The sequence below is a fragment of the Apaloderma vittatum genome, unplaced genomic scaffold (assembly GCF_000703405.1).
Source record: "Apaloderma vittatum isolate BGI_N311 unplaced genomic scaffold, ASM70340v1 scaffold5129, whole genome shotgun sequence".
NCBI classification, from domain to species: Eukaryota; Metazoa; Chordata; class Aves; order Trogoniformes; family Trogonidae; genus Apaloderma; species Apaloderma vittatum.
The window spans coordinates 5,122-22,765 of record NW_009734495.1 but is presented as its reverse complement, the minus strand read 5'-3'; the positions used below and the strand labels follow the sequence as shown (position 1 = coordinate 22,765).

General features: G+C 38.9%; 1 protein-coding gene across 1 annotated transcript in view; it reads left to right on the top strand.

Moving 5' to 3' along the window:
* Positions 1-17,644, top strand: part of HELZ (helicase with zinc finger) — a 55,695-nt gene that overhangs the window by 33,019 nt on the left and 5,032 nt on the right. The window contains exons 15-21 of the mRNA XM_009876292.1: positions 1,421-1,599; positions 3,144-3,262; positions 5,026-5,171; positions 7,692-7,839; positions 10,593-10,776; positions 11,723-11,951; positions 14,740-14,944. Of these exons, the coding sequence (XP_009874594.1) occupies positions 1,421-1,599; positions 3,144-3,262; positions 5,026-5,171; positions 7,692-7,839; positions 10,593-10,776; positions 11,723-11,951; positions 14,740-14,944 (1,210 nt within the window). The remainder of the gene's footprint in view (positions 1-1,420; positions 1,600-3,143; positions 3,263-5,025; positions 5,172-7,691; positions 7,840-10,592; positions 10,777-11,722; positions 11,952-14,739; positions 14,945-17,644) is intronic.

Genomic DNA, 17,644 nt, shown 5'->3' with positions numbered 1-17,644 from the left:
CGGGGTCACCTTTGGTCACCACGTGTCACGTTTGGTTGGTTGTGCTGTCAGACTGAAAAGCTCTCGGGACTGCTGCCGTGGTGCCTCTGTACCTCTTCGCATTTCATTTTGTGCCCGTTGTCCCAGATGGACGTGGTATTTTCCCAACCCAAATTTACTGTAACCCTGATAATTGTTTCTCTCACGTCATATGGACCTGAGCTGTTATTTTCAAACGTGGGTGGACGTGTGATACCCAAAGTCCAGTCAGGGCAATGATATTTTACCCTTAGGTGCATAATTACACTTTTCCGAACACTTTGTTAATGATTTGGGATTAGTGGGTGCGGGAGAAAATAAATAATGAATAGATAAACCAAACAGCATTAGATCCCGTAGTGAGAACTAAAATTAGGTTAAATAATTTAATCCTAATTTGCTTTGGAATTAAATTAAAATAACATGAATTCTGAAGGTTAGCACTGAATAATAGTTTCCTGTAGTTGAAAGGTCCCACTTTAGATTCACAGTTCTTACCTGATCCAGATTATATTTTTGAAGGAGCACCCCATGGCGCAGCCTTTTGACATTTTTATCCAGCTCCTCAGCTGGAGGGCTCTGGTACGTGCCCCGAACCTCAGCGGAGTCACTCGTACTCTCTTTTCTGGGCCGTAGTCTTTGTGTCTTCCCTGTTCCTCTTCCGTTTGCCCTGGCTGGCTGTAACCTTTCATCAGTTTTTAAAGGAAAATGCATCACTGATCTCATAATGCGGTGATTAAAATTATCTGTCATGGAAAGATATTTGCAGTCCAGTGCTTTGCTGACAGTGCCCTGATATTTTAGACTGTAGCCATCTTTTTTAGAGCTGTTTTCTCTTTTATTTTATACAGTGTATCATAATAATGGCCCTGCATGACAAAAAAAAGCGAATGTACTATCTGTTTGTTTTTTACAACTCAGAAGGCATGTAGTATTCGTAAGAGCAAATATGGTATTTTATTCGTTCTTTTGATTTTTATTTTTTTTAAAATATCGTATGGCTGCCATCGATGAAAGGTGCAGGCCACTACAGCTCTGTCAGTTCCAAGACTATGAGCTGTATTTATTTTTCAGCTAAGGAAATATTTCTTTAAAATGAACTTACTGATACTTTAAAGTGAAACAGACCTGGATGCGAGGGTCGCAGAACGTAAATGTGTGAAGAATTTACCGATTTCCGTATGTGGTAACTGTTCATCTGTCTAGTGTTGCATTGCAGCAAAGAACGGAAGGTAAATCCGAGACATTTTAGCATGTTTTAGCATGTAATTCTGCATAGTTGTGATGTTTTGCTTCCTGAAGATTACCTTTATTTGCCAGGAAACAGATTTAAGAATTTGAAATATTAGACTGTTGCTCTATTCAAACTGGATGGAAGATAAGCCCCCTTTTTCTTTTCTAGGGTATATTTCAGAAATCGCTGGGTAAAGACTGTCCACCCAGTTGTGCATCAGTACTGTTTGATTTCAAGCACACATTCCACCTTTCAGATGCCACAGAAAGAAGACATTCTTAAGCAACGCGTTGTAGTTGTTACTTTAAATACATCACAGTATCTATGTCAACTGGATCTCGAACCAGGTAAGATAATTGCTGAACAAGAACAGTCCATGCTTGAGAATTATCTTCCTCTTACCAGTGTCAATTCCTTCCCCAATTCTTCGAACTGATGAAAAATAAACTAAGCAATGATCATCTTAAAATGGTTTTCTCTCTCTTTTTTTTTTTTTTTAAATGAATAAATGTTTATTTCCAAGCTGTAAACTGCTGGCATTCAAATTAACCTTTTACTTATTCTGTTTTTTCCTTATTTAAAAAAATTAAAGAAGCAGAGCTATCTCTGATCTGGTGATTCTGAGATCCAAGAGGGAAAATTCTATTTGAGATTCTGACTTTGAATATTATGCTCATTAAGGTCATTACTCAGTGGAGCATGTAAGCATAAATACACACAGAGAAAGGTGGTTTTTTTTTTCTTGTTTTGTGACTTGTTTAGCTTTACAAACAACTCCCACATGTACAAGCCCATGCTATGTTAATGGGATACTTCTCGGGTTGTTTTCTAAACTGAAATACATTAGCCTGATTTTTGGGGGGACAGAGGCTACTTAGGGTTTATTCTTTTCTTGATATCCAACTGAAATCCTTCTGCTTTTTGGAGAACCTAGAATTTCTTCACAGAAGTTGTTACAGTTAGATTTTTATGGCTGTGTTTAGGCATTTGCTGCCATAGAGAAAACTAATATGGAATTTATGGTAAACGTTCTCAGATCTTTAGATAGAAGTAACTGCTTTCTTTGGCAGTGAGCTGTGTAAAGTCACACTATTCCAAAGAAAATCAGTCATTTTTTTAATCTATATAATCTTAATTGGATGGTACTCTTAAGTCCTCTAATACTTTGTTTTAAACCTTAGTATGTATGTCAATGTCTAAAAGCACTTCTATACTTATCCTGAATTTACATTTCATAAAATATAAGTCTACTGTGGCCCATTTTTTTTCAAGTGCATGTTATCTGGTGAGTAGATTCCCACCCAACAAACCTTTTGGTCCGATATTATCATGAGGTTAAATTTAAATTTTCCTTCAACTTCTGTTCCTTTTTCCCCCCTGACATTCCTTAAAGCCCATAACCAGCAAAACGCCCAGGTACGTGTGCAATTTTCATGGGGAATTTAGTATATAAAGTAGGTAATATGACTCCAGTACCTGAGGATGTCCTTTTCCTTGTCATTGTTCAAAGCTCTTCAAGCCTCGTGGTGATGAAAAAAGATTTTTAGATTTGAGAAACCTACTGAGCGAAGTCTTCCAAGAGACATTTCCTCTTGGTGTAAGGAGAGCTCAGATAAAACACTTGTTTAACTCGATGCAGAGGCACATCTGTGGGCTCCTGCTCATGTTCCTGGCAACCTGTGACCACTGTTGGTTACCTGATGGGTTTGAAAACAATTTGTGTGCCTTCTGGTAGTTGCTCAAAATTAGTTTGTGTAAGCCATACCAAATTTTTTCTAGTTTTGGATACTATCAGAATACAGAACTTTGAGTGCAATTTCTTGTGTTCTTGTCACTGTTTATTTTACCGTATTTCAAGTTTCATTTATTTAACAATATTTCTGTTTTACAGGGTTTTTTACACACATTCTGTTAGACGAAGCTGCGCAAGCTATGGAGTGTGAAACTATCATGCCTCTAGCGTTGGCTAATAAAAACACAAGAATTGTCTTGGCTGGAGACCATATGCAGGTAAGAGCTATAGGTCTTTTAAATGTCAAGTAGTTATATATTTAAGTTACTTATGTGCTCCACATTCCTGTGGTTTGTGAATATCTTGTCATTTCTAACGTAGGTTCATGATATTTCTGCTAAGTGAGAATATGGTGCTGTCTCTGTTTTACAGTAGGAGAACTGAGGCAGAAAGCAGAGAGTTGTCCAAGGTTATGTAGGAAACCTGTGATAGAACAGACTTGGACCCATTCGACACTGACCTACATGCAAGTCAAGTATCATTTTAAAGCCAGAGATCCATAAATTTTGCCTGTTGTATAATGGGGAAGCCAAGAAAAATTCAAGGGCTGTTGTTTGTGTAAGATAAGGGAATGGTTATTACTACAGTCAGGGTGGGAGTTTCTCCTACTTTTTATGACTGGTGTTCCCTGCTGATTTTTGAAAGCAATGAAGGATGTGGAGAATGAGTGTTAGAAGCATCATAATCGGGTAAGGGATTGAACAAGGAAGAAACAGGAAACTGAAACTAGCCAGTGCCTTTATGTTCCTGTGATGTGCCTAGGAATTGCTTGGATTAAAGAGTTCAGAAGAGTTTCGAAGGCTGATTGTGTGTGTCGTTTTGCAGCCTGTAGGCATGAGAAAGCACGCTTGGGAAAATCAGCTTTACTCGCTTTGTTGATTTAGGCCAGATTTATTTGTTTTTATAGATTTGCCATTAATTCTCTTGACATTTCACAATAGTAACAGAGTGGATGTTTGCTTTAGTATGGTAATAAAAGTAGTGTTGCCACCTATAATTTAATGCTACTAGATCAAGTCATGGTGATAGTAATCCCAAGGACTGGGATGGTGCTTTTTAAATACTGATCTCAAAAGTGCTTTTTAAGAGATGGGAATTCTTAACCACTTCAGGCTAGATCGCTACAGCCCAGCTGGCTGCAGTCTTGGCTTGGCCTGTGGGTCTCAGGCTACGCTCATCAAGATCTAGTCTACAGCTCAGGTTCTTACAGAAGCTACTCTATGAGGTATTCAGTATTTAGTTTTCCAAAACCACTATTTATCTGAAGGGAAACTCGATCGTGTGTATTCAGAATTGCAAAATAGATTGGCTTAATTTCTACATTTTAAAATTTTATTTAAGCAAACTTTTTTCATTGCCTTTAGTTCTATTTTTCCTGCTCTAATGGTGTTTTTATTGTTAAACAAGCTCAGCAGTTGTTTAGTGGAATAGTAACTGGGCTGCTTGGGTTTCCACTTCTGCAATGACTTTCTGCTTCTTAAAATCGTGTTTACAAATTTCTGTATTTTCTGATCTGTACTGTCGATGGTAGTAAATTAACTGTAAAGTGACTGTCAGAGTAATGGTGTAATGTAATTTAAAACACAGGGAGTTTTTTGTTGTTGTTTTTGTTTGGTTTGTTGCTGTTTTGGTTTTGTTTGGGTTTTTTTTGTCAAACAGCTTTCTGCTTTGAGTTATTCATCTGTGCAAGCCACAAAGGAAAAAACTTATATCTAAAACGATTCTTCCCTGCTCTTTGAATAGTTATTGAATGTTTCATTGTTCCTTTAAGAGAATGATGATTTTTTTGTTCACTTTTACAGTAGGAATGGGCATTTCTATGCAATAGCCATGATACGTATCTTCCAACTATGAAATGTACAGTAAAAGGAAGTTTGGGTTGGGTTTGTTTTTTTGGATACAAAATAGTTTTGTTGGGAGCATGAAATTCCAAGTCCACATATTTAGTTACATTTTCTTTGTGTGTGTGTGTCTATTACAGCTCAGTCCTTTTGTCTACAGTGAATTTGCCAGGGAAAGAAACCTTCATGTTTCATTGCTTGATCGGCTCTATGAGCACTACCCTGCAGAATTTCCATGCAGGATCTTGCTGTGTGAGAACTATCGCTCCCATGAAGCTATCATCAAGTAGGTGTGAACTTTTTCACTGTATCACGTGTTTCTTTGACTGCTGTGAGTGAGCAAAACAACTCTTGAACCAAGCACAGCTGAATGAAGGGAGAAGCATTAAGCTTTTTGGAATGAAATCATAGTTGTTTCGGAGTTAATTGTTGGAGTAATTCTTGGTTACTAGGTTGGAAATCAGTGTCCTGCAGCAGAGGGCAAGGGTTCTGTTACTTCTGGTACAGACCCCTCATTGAGTTGGGGATGTTTTGACTGGAGGATTTGCAGATTAAGCCAAGGAAGAGCTGACTTTCCCGTTTTAACCATTATGCGGTATATCTTGGAGATCTGTGTTTCTTTAAACTCTTTCACGATTTTAGAATTACTGAGCTGGATTATCTTGAAATGGTAAGCTATGTGAGATGCAAGGAAAATACAGGTACACCACTATGGACAGAAAACACTAGGTCAAATTTTGGACTTCTGTGTTTTCTGTTGTCTTCTTTTATTCCTTCTTTCAAGACATTAATCAGTGGGTTTGCATTTTTATGCTATGATAAACTAATGGCTGCTAGTGTAATGAGCTCATCCATGAGCTATGCTAGAAAGAGTAAGTGCAATCATGGGGAAAAATGCTAAAGTTTAAATCCTGGCTCAGATATGTACTGATGAGTATTACGTTGGTATCTGGTCATACTAATTAGGTTATCACAGTGTTCAAAGCAAAAGCAGAAGTATTTAAGTGCTGTGGGGAATCAAAAGTGAGAATGTAACGCGTTTTCTTGCGCAGCTAGATCAGTCTTCATTTTATGGGCTTTGTAATTATAAGACTGAGTGAATCTGAAATTTCTTGCATGGTCCTTGAAATTGTAAGTTTGAAACGAGAGAGAATCTGAAAGGGGAGGGGTCATTTCTGCTTTTGGTTAGAGATCACTTCAATGGAATTTGCCTCTAAGATCATGAAAATTTGCTTCAGCAGTTAGAGTTCAGAGAGTAAGTTCCTAGAAAGATCTGTGAAACCTGCTAAATACTTGGCCAGTGGTCCATTTAGGATGTTGTTTCAAGTCTCTTTTTAAAAAATTTTAGATTTTTTTTTAATAATTTGGAATTTCCACTGACAAATAGGACCATGGCGCTTAAGACAGGAGTTAAGGGTAGGAAGGTGGTTTGTGGTGGGCTCATTGATCATTCCTACCCAACTGAGGTAAAGAGACCGGGAGAAATGAAGCAAAGAACAAGCCGTTAGTTCAGCCTGACTTTGGAGCAGTGATTGGAGAAAAACAGTCCTTCTAGAAAGGATGTTTTATGGTTTAGTGAGAATTCATTACTAAGAACTAATTTGCAGAAGAAATTGCCTGACTTTGGAGCAGTGATTGGAGAAAAATAGCCCTTCTAGAAACGGTTTTTTATGGTTTAATGAGAATTCGTTACTAAGAACTAATTTGCAGAAGAAAATTGTTAATTAAAGAAATTAATCTGCTCATTGGCAGCAGGGGACTGCTGCAGCTCGATCCACGAAACAGTAGCATGTTCTTCAGGATTGCGCAGCGCAAACCAGTTCTGGTCAGTAGTGGGCTGCGGTTCTTTGGTGATTATTTGGCAGCAGACAAGTTTCTGGAGCTTTTCTGTGACCCGTTATTTACAGCTGAAGTTACACAAAGCCTGGAAGAACTCAGTGGGCCCACTGACTGCACCGTCTCTGCTGTTCTTGTCTTCATGTCAGGCTGCGTTCACGCTACCGCAACCACAGAGCTCTATCCAAAGAGCATTAAGGTTGCAGGTCGAGCATTCAAAAGTTAGGTTAAACTAGAATTCACTCATTAATGAAAGCCGGTACATTAGTTTAGCTCTGTTACACGTATACAATGCTACTGGGAGTAATCTGCAGCCTCTTCTTGCTGGCTTTTTGTCTCGTTCGGTTCGGTTTACCTTCTTCCCTCCTGGTTTTAACAATGTAAGTAGCTCTCGCCTCATTCCTTTGCCAGTCAGGCAGCTTCTGCAACGGTTGCTGCCAGCAGAGGTATGTTCTGTTCGTGTTTCTCCTGACTAGCAACATCGATTGGTCTGAACTACAAGTCTCAGGGAAAAAGCTTGCTTGAAAGCTGAACGCTTGGCCTGTGGTGTGCTCAGTCCGTGTGAAAACTTGAGTAATTTTACCTTTCAAGTTCAACAACTCTCCACTGATGTCAGCAGGCTTGTTGTCCCCAGCCTGGGGCATAACCAGTGCCAGACAGCAAAGTGTTCCTTTTGCCTCGTTTCAAGTCACCAGAAGTTCTAAGCGAAACATTAGTGAACGTTCGTAACTTTATCGAGCTTTAGATTAGAAGAAAATACCGCCTTTGTAGAAAAAAGTGTTGGTAAAGCACGTTTTTTGTGCCTTCTGCTCGGTTTGTAGTATGGAAATATCAGTTCAGAGAAATCACTTGAAGATGCCGAATGTCAATCAGTGGCTGTGTTTTCCTTATGAAATATTTCGTGATTGCATATTTTATTAGTGTGCTCATATGTAGACTCCACATTTTATTCTGTTTTGCCTTGTCACAGTTACACATCTGAACTTTTCTATGAAGGCAAATTGATGGCAAGTGGAAAGCAGCCAGCACACAAAGATTTCTACCCTTTGACTTTCTTCACAGCACGTGGGGAAGATGTGCAAGAAAAAAATAGTACAGCTTTTTACAATAATGCAGAGGTAAGTTGTCTTTGATTTAATTTTTGATTGTTTTCTTATAGCTCCATTCCCCCCCGATTTGTTGGTTTGTGCTTGGTGTAGATGGAAAACATAAATTATCCTTTGCTAGGATAGGAGAACATGGAGTTTGCTAAACACGAAGTAGTGAAATTGCGATTGTGGTAAACATTTCCACTAATTTATCTTCTTTCTTTTCCTTTGCAAATTGTAAGCTGCATATAGTTCTCTCAGGCTCATTCTTCAGGATGTCTTTCCTGATAATTTTTGTGACATCGCGATGGACGTATCTTAGCAACTGAGGGTAACTGCAGTTTGAAGTAAAACTTAGATTTCTTTGACTGTTGTAGAAATGTTCCCACTCAGATAAGAGTCCTCTAGAGTAACATTTCATATTTGCTTTAATATGCTTAGGATCGGTGTCGAACTGATCATGTGCAGATGAGATTATTTTAGGTGGTAACTTGGTCTCAGTGTGTTGGTTTCACCTAGACTTACTTGTATTCTTCAAAAATCACTTTCTTTCTTATTCCTTCCCCTGAGTTAAAAACAAAACAAAACAAAACCCACAGAAAAATCCTATGACAAAACCCACAAAACCAAACAAAATCCCACACCTTTCCCCCTGACTTGGTAATGCTTTTCGTGGTGGAAGATGCCTTTTTGCAGTCACCTCAAGTTAGGGGAGGGTTGATCCAACTCCTTTTTTTTTTTTTTCTTTCCCACCAAAAAGATATCTTAAGGAAATGCCCTTGACGCTTAAAGAAAAATAAGGAAATATCACTAATTTTCTTTACCTACAAGGAATTTTAACCGAAGTTAGGTTGCACTTTAGCAGCAGTGTTCATTACGAAGCACTGCAGAGCTGCCTGTGTGTCTTGTTGTTGATCATGGTGCACTTCATCTGATGCACAATTTTTAACGTCTTTGTTGTTATTTGGCTGCACTTGTTATGTATTCTTTGATGTATTAAAATATCTACTTAAATAAGAAGCTCCAGTGACTTCTGGACACATCACTGAAGAAACTGAAGGAACCTGACTACTTTCATTAATCTACTTGGATTGCTTTGCCATTTAAAAAAAGTTGTAAAAAACCCTAAAAATATCTTCAGTAGCCAAGTAACTGTCTGAAAACTGTGAGTCATTAGTAGCTACAGGCAGAAATGAAGGACAGGAGCTGCTTAGACACCAACATGTAAAACTGAAATTCAGATGATGAGGGAGATTTTTGCTGGTGGACCCTAAATGGACGTTTCCATTGAGGCCTCTTATGGTTTGTTGGTGCCTATATTAAGTATTCTTCTGGAAAATACACATTCCCTTTTGGTTTTAAGTCTAAAGTTTCCCTGTGTAATGTTGATTCTAAATACATATCCAGAAGCTGTATGCTTTCAGAGGAGCTTGCCAAAATACCTGCAAAAGATCATTATATTTGTGCTATGTTTTTTATAGACATCAAGGTTTATTCTAATATCCTTTGTCAGTAGAACAAGGTTTTTTCCCCCAAGTTTTTCAGTAAACTGTTACAGTTTAGATTTATTTTTTAAAGAATACACTTAAATGAGAATGTTTGACATGTAATCAGGTCTTGGATCCTAAGAAGTCAGCATGAAACAGCAGCCTTAGCAGTTAGGAACTACTGTGCTCTATCCTATTGTACCTACCCACTGTGATTTATATCGCTTTTTATGTTCCTGAAATGTCCATAAAAGTCCCTAGAATTCCCACTTACCAATTTGAAGAAATGATAGTGCTAAGAGCATTAAATTTATTTTAACACCCTCTTCCCATAGCCCAAAATAACTGGTTGAATAGGGAAGAGAAGAAACGTAAGAATACTTGAGGCTGTGGTCGGAGAGCCTCCGTGCCCACCTTCCATTGGGAGGCTGAGCTTGCTTCTGTGATCCTACAGCAAAACTGCTTTCATCAATTTTCATGCCTTAAATATTTATTGAATGACACATTGATGTGTTGCGACTGACGTCAACATATTCTGAATGTAAATGTTTATTTAAAAAAAAAAAAGAAAAAACGTCGCAAGCCTTCCGTAAGGTCGTTCAGAAATCCCTTCTGCGGGGCAGCGTCTCCGCTCCGCGTACGGCAGCAGCAGCTGCTGTGCCTCGGCACTCTGTGGCAGAAGGTTACTTTGAACCCATCTCCTCACAGAAGGAGATTTTCAGTTTTTATTACTCATTAGTCTTTTTAAGTAGCATACTTAATAGTATTGCATAGAGATGAACCACCAGCTGAATTATCTGAAAACTCCTGACAGTATCCTTTGGAATGGGAAGTGATTGTGATCTGGTGTGCATATTCTCTTTCTAGAGTTATCAGACTGTAATATGATGTATATAAAATCCATATTAAAAATAAAATAGTCCCTATTTAGGCAGTATATTTAATTATGGAAATCAAGTAAAGTATGATAAGGTCCTACCATACGTGATATTTTCGTAAGAATATAAGCATGAAATTTAAAGTTATTAATATAATTTCCCAGTTTGTACTTTAAAAGTGATGTTTTTGGGGGTAAGCTTTTATGTCATGATTAAAATAGGTACTGTATAGCAAATGCATTGTTTTAATAAATGATATTTTAGAGTATCACTATAGAATGCAGTAGTATTGCTTGTTCAGTAAGACTGTGCAATACTGTGTCACATGAATGAGAGCTTTAAAATTCAAATTCTCTTTCCGTATCAAAGAATCCTCTTCAGTGGAGCATACTTTTAAGAATTCTGACTTTCTTTTAAGGTATTTGAAGTAGTAGAGCGCGTTGAAGAATTAAGAAGAAAATGGCCTGTTGCCTGGGGCAAATTGGATGACGGCAGTATAGGTGTCGTAACTCCTTACGCTGATCAAGTGTTCAGAATTCGGGCTGAACTCCGCAAAAAAAGACTGTCTGATGTCAGCGTAGAGAGAGTGCTGAATGTTCAGGGTAAGTGATAGTTTTATTTCTCAAATATATGCGAAGGAAGTGAAAAAAGTGAGTGGCGAGGATAAGTAAGACTTACTGAAATAATCTTAAACTGATCAGAACAAAAGGAGAGCTGTGATATAGCCCATAAAAAACGACGTATCAAAATGAAACTGGCAAGTGTGCCGATTAGATGTTATTCCAACACTGAATACCAAGGCAATAAACTAGTGGATGTGAGATTTATCTTTTTACAAAATTAAGTTCAAGCTTTATTATAAAAATAAATTGAGTGAAAAATGTGAAAACTGATGGATTTTTGCCATAACGGGAGAAACAGAGTTCCAAATAAAAATGTAACGAGGCTTTAGCCTTAAAATATTTTACTGATTTCTGCATTTGTGGAATAGACTGTAAAAAGGAATCCACAAATTTAGGTATTTGTTCCTGGAATCGCATTGATAACAAGAGTTTTATGTAGGCACAGCCTGTTGCTAGGTTGCACTTTTATTCAGTAATAAACAAAGGGAGATAATAAAGTAGCTGAGTGACAGTGAGTGGTGTGTTCTGTTTCTCCATGATAGATACTTGTATAGTTGAGAAATTTTAAAACATAAAACGTAAATGTCCAGAACTTTTTTTGGTTTTTAAGATAGATTAAATAAATCCAAGGTTTGTTTTTGGCTGATTGGCAGCAACGTAAAGGTAGTTACCATTTCAGGAAGTGATTAACATCAAGATGAAAAATAAGTTTTTTAAAGAGGAAATATTCTATGCTATTAATAATGTCTCTCTTAAAATTTTTAAATCTTATTATTCTCGCACAAAGCAGTTCATGTGAGAGGTAGCTACCAGTTCTTCAGAATATCTAGATATGAAATCTGACAGGCAAGTGCGATGGACTGGTTGTGTTACTACCAGAAGTAGTTACAATTATCTCAGATGCTTGTTTTTTCTTTCATTTTAGGAAAACAGTTTAGAGTTTTGTTTCTCAGCACAGTACGAACACGGCATACGTGCAAACATAAGCAAACACCAATTAAAAGGAAGGAGCAGTTACTGGAGGATTCAACAGAAGACTTGGATTATGGTTTTCTGTCTAATTACAAACTTCTCAACACTGCCATTACCAGAGCACAATCCTTGGTAGCTGTGGTGGGAGATCCTATTGCTCTATGTTCCATTGGAAGATGCAGGTACTTTCTATGTATTCCATAGTTAGTCAAGGCTAAGCGTACTCAAAATGTGTTTATCTGTGACTGATGGATTTCATAAAATGATGGATGTTCTTTTAGGTGCCAAATTAGACACAATATATTTAAACCCTTAAAATAGCCGTGTAATGAAATTGTAATGCTTCTCGTTTGTATCCATAGAAATGCCATAGAGATGGGAAAGCGTTAGTCATGTTCCCAGCTCCTGCAGATGTTTGGATCTGCCAGGAGTGAGTTCAGCTTGTCCAGGGCGGCTGCGAAGCTCGCCCCGGAGGCGGAGCAGGCAGTCGGAGCCCTGCAGAGGCCGAGGCGGAGCAGGCAGTCGGAGCCCTGCAGAGACCGAGCCGTGCGGTAATTCCTGCGCTGCCGGCTGCCAACTCTCCTCTGGAAGAGCTGGGAGCGTGTGGTTGCACAAGGGCTGCTCTGTCCCCTGATTAGTAAGGCTTGGTGACAGGGAAGAGAGGGGACATGGCTTTGGTTTTGTTTTCTTTTAAAATATCCTCTATGGATGGACAAGTCTTTTTTTTTCTATTTTTTTTTACGTTCTTTTTTTTGTTCTGGTTTTACCTTCTTGTCCAGAGTTACTGTGTCACCATGTAGAACAGCCTACAGAGCTAAAGTGTGAGATACCTGCCACTTAACTGCTGGGGAAGTGTCAGAAGTAGCTGTAAATTAATACCATGATCTGCTCGAAACTGCTGACAACATCTTATTAAAAGAGAAATAATGGTGGTGGGTTTATTTCACTTTTCCCACTACCTGCTTGGTTCTTTTGGACACGATCAGGTTTATGGAAATAACTGATGGGAAGGAGCTCTGTGCCTGCCGAGCGCTCGATCCCCAAGCACCGAGTGTCTGTTGGAGCCTGCTGGCACAGCCTCTGGTTCGTCAGCCTGTGCCACTGATAGAGGTTGCCCTCGTGTGCTGACTGAGATTTCTCTTACCGCTTCTTCAGAAATTGCTCTCGGTTGATAAATTTTTACTTCTCTTCCCTCCACTGAGGTTCAGGATGGGCAGTGTTACCTAAGCCAGAGAGTCAGTTAATCCCTAGTTAATGTGGCTAAACATTATTGGTTCTCTAACCAGCTGCCTAAATACCGCTTTTTTTGGAGAAAGACCATGTGTCTTACTCTCTCCACATCTCAGTGACGAAGATAATCTCTTGAATTTTCACGTAAAGCTGAGTGTTGAGGCTTTAAATTAGAAACCCAAAGGGGAACCGGTTTACAAATGTGGGGGCTCAGCAGTTTCTCCAATTTATGGCTCCTTCAAAATATCTGAAATAGGGCCTTACTTAAAAGTATAGCCTATGAGCGTGGTATATAAATTAGAGTCTTGGCAGTTAGGGGTTGAGTTTGCCTTTCGAAGAACCAGCAGCTGTTTATATATGTACAGCTGTTCAAAATTACAAACCCAAAAGATAATTAAGAAACAAGGAGCACTGGAGCTTTATTAAGATGTATCCCAAGCTTTCCCTTTAGTACACCGTTGTCGTGTTTCACTGAATAATTGAACATTCACTCTTTGAAAACAGTGCTGGAGGGGCTCAGGCATGCTGCTAGGAAGATGGTTCTTTTTTAGTACAACAGGAGTAGAGAAGTCTGAAAGAAGTGACATTTCATTAGGAAAAACAGACCTCAAAAAAGTTTAGAGAGTGCTTGAATTTTATAAATATTCTAATACCTGTCAAAATGAGTCAAGACTCTGTAATGATCGTTGTAGAGAGCTTTGTGAAGTGTGCCCAGGGTAATCATTACATTTCTTTGTGTTACAATCGGACTAGACAGGGCTGTTTTGGCAGACGCTCCCTTTAAACTCCAGAGCACACTCTAAGACAGAGAGACAATCTAAGCAGTATTTTATTCTCTGTTCTTACACCCCAGAACAAGTGTTCCATGTGTAGAGAGACTGCTCGGGGCATTTTAAGCAAAAGTGGATGGGTCTCAGGGGATTTGTGGTACTTGGCAGTAGGTTTGGTGACTGAATTGATTAATCAGGGGGAGTTCCATCATTAAAGCATCCCAGTGAAGTATTTCATTTTGGTTCTTAATCCTCACTTAGAACCTTGCAAGATAGATTTGCCTTACAGCGAAATGCAGGAAAAGGGTCATTTTGCATCCTGAATTTTAAAAGAGCATTTCTGGCCTCTGTGAAATCACAAGGGAAGATGGACATTTAGGGAAAACTAATTTGAATTCTTAAGTACGTCCGTAACATTATGGTATTCTTGCAAGAAAGACATTTATTCTTTTCCGCAAAGCTAGCTACTCAGCAAAATGTGCTGCTGCTGTCAGAATTAGTGTGCAGCAATCTCTCATTTTACAGATTTTGGGAAATAACAGTGTGTGCTTATAGGCCAGACCTTGTTACTGAAGGCTGAACTAGAGTATCTGTAATCCCTGTGACTCTCTGAGCTTCCATGAATTTCATAAATCATGTGCTTTCAAGAATTTTAAACGTTGTGTTGGCTGTGTTTGGTTTTCCAGGAAAGAATTCCAAGTTAGACCTGTCCGTGACATTAATATTCAATGGGATATACAGCCAGTGCTGCGATCTGATCTGCAGGGACAGATCCATGTGTCCATTTGAAATGACTGGGGAGCTTTGCATTTTGCTGGGGGGTTCAGATACGTGGATCAGGTTGCAGGTTGGATGGCTCGGTGTGTAAAAGGAGCATACGCGAGAAATAAAAATGCCGCACAGTTATATTAAATCTCTTTTCATTTTAGCAACAGCCGTCGAGTCTTACTCCTTTTTATTGTTTCCATAGGAAATTTTGGGAAAGGTTTATTGCCCTCTGTCATGAGAATGAAAGTCTCCATGGTATCACGTTTGAACAGATCAAAGCTCAGCTGGAAGCTTTGGAGTTAAAGAAAACTTACGTATTGAACCCACTGGCTCCTGAGTTTATCCCTCGAGCTCTTCGGCATCAGCATTCAGTGAATACCACCAAACAGCAGCAGTCGCCACCAAAGGTGAAGTTATACTGGTGATGAATTTTGTCTGGAGTGAATGTAGAAAGGTCTTTTGAGAAACGATATAAAAGGTTTATGGAACAAGCTGTTTGTTTTAAAATCGCATCAATGCTATCGGACATGAATGCAAATTCCAGAGGGATCCTCAGCACTTTCAAGTGAAAACTCTAAACTTGTGCTATAATAGAGTATTTTAGTTTGGGGTTGCCCAAGCCTTATTTCTTTACTAAAATGTGAACCTTAGGTTTGCTCTGAAGTGTTCATTGTCTGTGTTGCCGTGATCCTGACGAACTTCAGCCATGGGTCTTGGCCTCAGGATTCAGATTCTGAAGAAGAGACAATCCCTGTCCCAAGCTGCTTGTGCTCTGGCTGTGCCCCAGGAAACAACCAAGGACTAGGAGGAAACAACAGAATAATAGCCCAAAGGGTTTTGGTCTAAAGTCATATTTAAAATTCGGAGACTTCTGTAAGATACTTGTTTGATTTAATTAAAAATACATTGTGAAATAGTACATCACCGAGATTAGCTCAGTGATAGTGTCCTTCAGAAGACCAGATTTCCAGAGACCAGAGAGATGAAATTGTTACCCAGCGGTAACTTTATCAACTCTTTTCATAAAAGCAGGTAAAGCAGCGATGAAAATAGGTAGCTTCCATAGGATCATAAAGAATAACGCTAAATTTAGGAGCTTTTTGTTTTGGGGTGTAATATATTAGTAATTAATTCTGTTTTAATAGTTCTTTAATAGTTTATTTCAAAATCATTGGAGTTATAATTTAATTAAATTGTACAACTAAAATGCAGGTTGTTGGCTTCATGATGAATTCGGTTGTACAGGAAGGAAGAAACGTACCTATTTTCCACCGCTTTGTGTTTTTGTTGCAGGCTGTATCATTTAAATGAAATTTTTTACTACAGGTTTTTTAACTTGAACAGTACAAAAAGGAAAGCTTTTGCTTTGGCAGTCCTTCCCAAAAGAGAGCTTCTAAGTGAGAACATTTGGTTTCTTCATCAAGATGCATTACTTTCCGAAACAAACACCAGATTTCTAAAGCATCTAGTCATGTGTCAAAACACTAGGCTTACAGAAAACTGTAAATTAAAAAATTATTATCTTTAAAAATTCCTTGTTGCACTTTCGTTTCTTGTGAGCGCTTCAGCCTTGAATGTGTTTTCTTCAATAATAGAACATCACTATTAATATTTTTGTTCCCTAAATAAAAGAAAAGTATTTGAAAATGCAGGTATAGTACATTAAAAAAAAACACACCAAAAAAGGGAGGGTTGGGGGAAGTGAGAGTCTTGTGAATAGACTGTTCTATTTATTTTTCTTGCAGTTTGTTAGTAAACTAAGCATTGTGCTGTAGAAATCATAAGAGACACTTTCAAACTGTCAGCACTGTATTTTCAGCTTAAGATCTGAAGTGTTTTAACCACCTATATGATAATTACAATGAAGTCTCTTCCCTCTGCATACAATTGACAGCAAGCATGTGCAGTAACAGAAGTCAGGCAAGCAGGTAACGCTCAAACACATGCACAAAACGGCAGTGATGAGTGCTTTGCTCAAGATTAGAAAGCAGATGGTTAGCTTTGCTTATTTTAGACCTCCTAAGTACAATATTTAATGTGAAAAGATAAAAGATTTAAAACCTAGTGCTGGTGATATTTTGTAGTGAAAAAATGAGAACAGCGTTGGATACAGCGTTTTGTGGCGACTTTATGGACAACACGCAGTTCAGGCCTCGTTCTTCATGTGTGGGGAAAAGTGATTTTTGTAAAAAAACAACAAAAAATAAAGAGGGGGGAAAGAAAAGGCACCTTTGTATTCAGCACAATTGCTCTGAGATTTATGCAAGGACATTAAAAACCTCTTTGCTGTATATTTTTCGAGGAAGAGAAAAACGTTTGAGTCCCGTTTCTATGAGAAGAAAACCGTGGGTGTAGAACTGCCTGGCCGTGGGCTGCTGTACCTCGTGGCAGCCCCGTCTGGGCGGGCATCTGCCTTCCCAGCGTTCGCCAGCCTCCGCTGCGGCCGGGCGAAGCGCGGAAGGAAGAGCAGAGCTGGCGAGGCGCAGCTTTTATTGAAGGCGATGATGTGGAAACTGAAAGTTTTCAGAACTCGGAGCTGCCCGCAGGGTAGTGAGCGTACTGCAAATTAGGCTCCGAGTTTTACGACTCTGCCTACCCTGCCGCTCGCTGCCTCTGCTTCAGCGTTTGGGTTCGGGCACTTAATCGGGATGCAGTGAGACCACGGGTCTGATTGAGTCTCTGGAGAATACTCTCTTCTCCTGTCTGTTGACTAAAGGGGGATCCTAGGAGTGATGAGGCTGTTAGTTGCCTGAAGTCACCCAAATCTTGATCTCAGTTTCCTCTCAAGTGCCTTGTGTAATGTGGATTTTTGTAGTCTGAAGGTGGAGCAAGTTTTTTGGGAGAAAACCAAGTGTATCTGTGCTCCGGTGCTCTCAGTTGCCATCAGTTGGAAGTGTAGGTTTAGTTATTTTGTGGATAGCTAGGGAAAGGAACCTTGGTGTGGAAATCTCTGAGAAACCATAATGGTTCTGTTTATAATAAACTATTATAAAGTCATAAAACCATCAAAGCTATTAAAAACAAAGTCAGCACCTCACTTTCCTAACTTACAGATGGCCCCAGTTGATTTACATTTACCAATCTGATACCGTTACATGGTGAAGCTC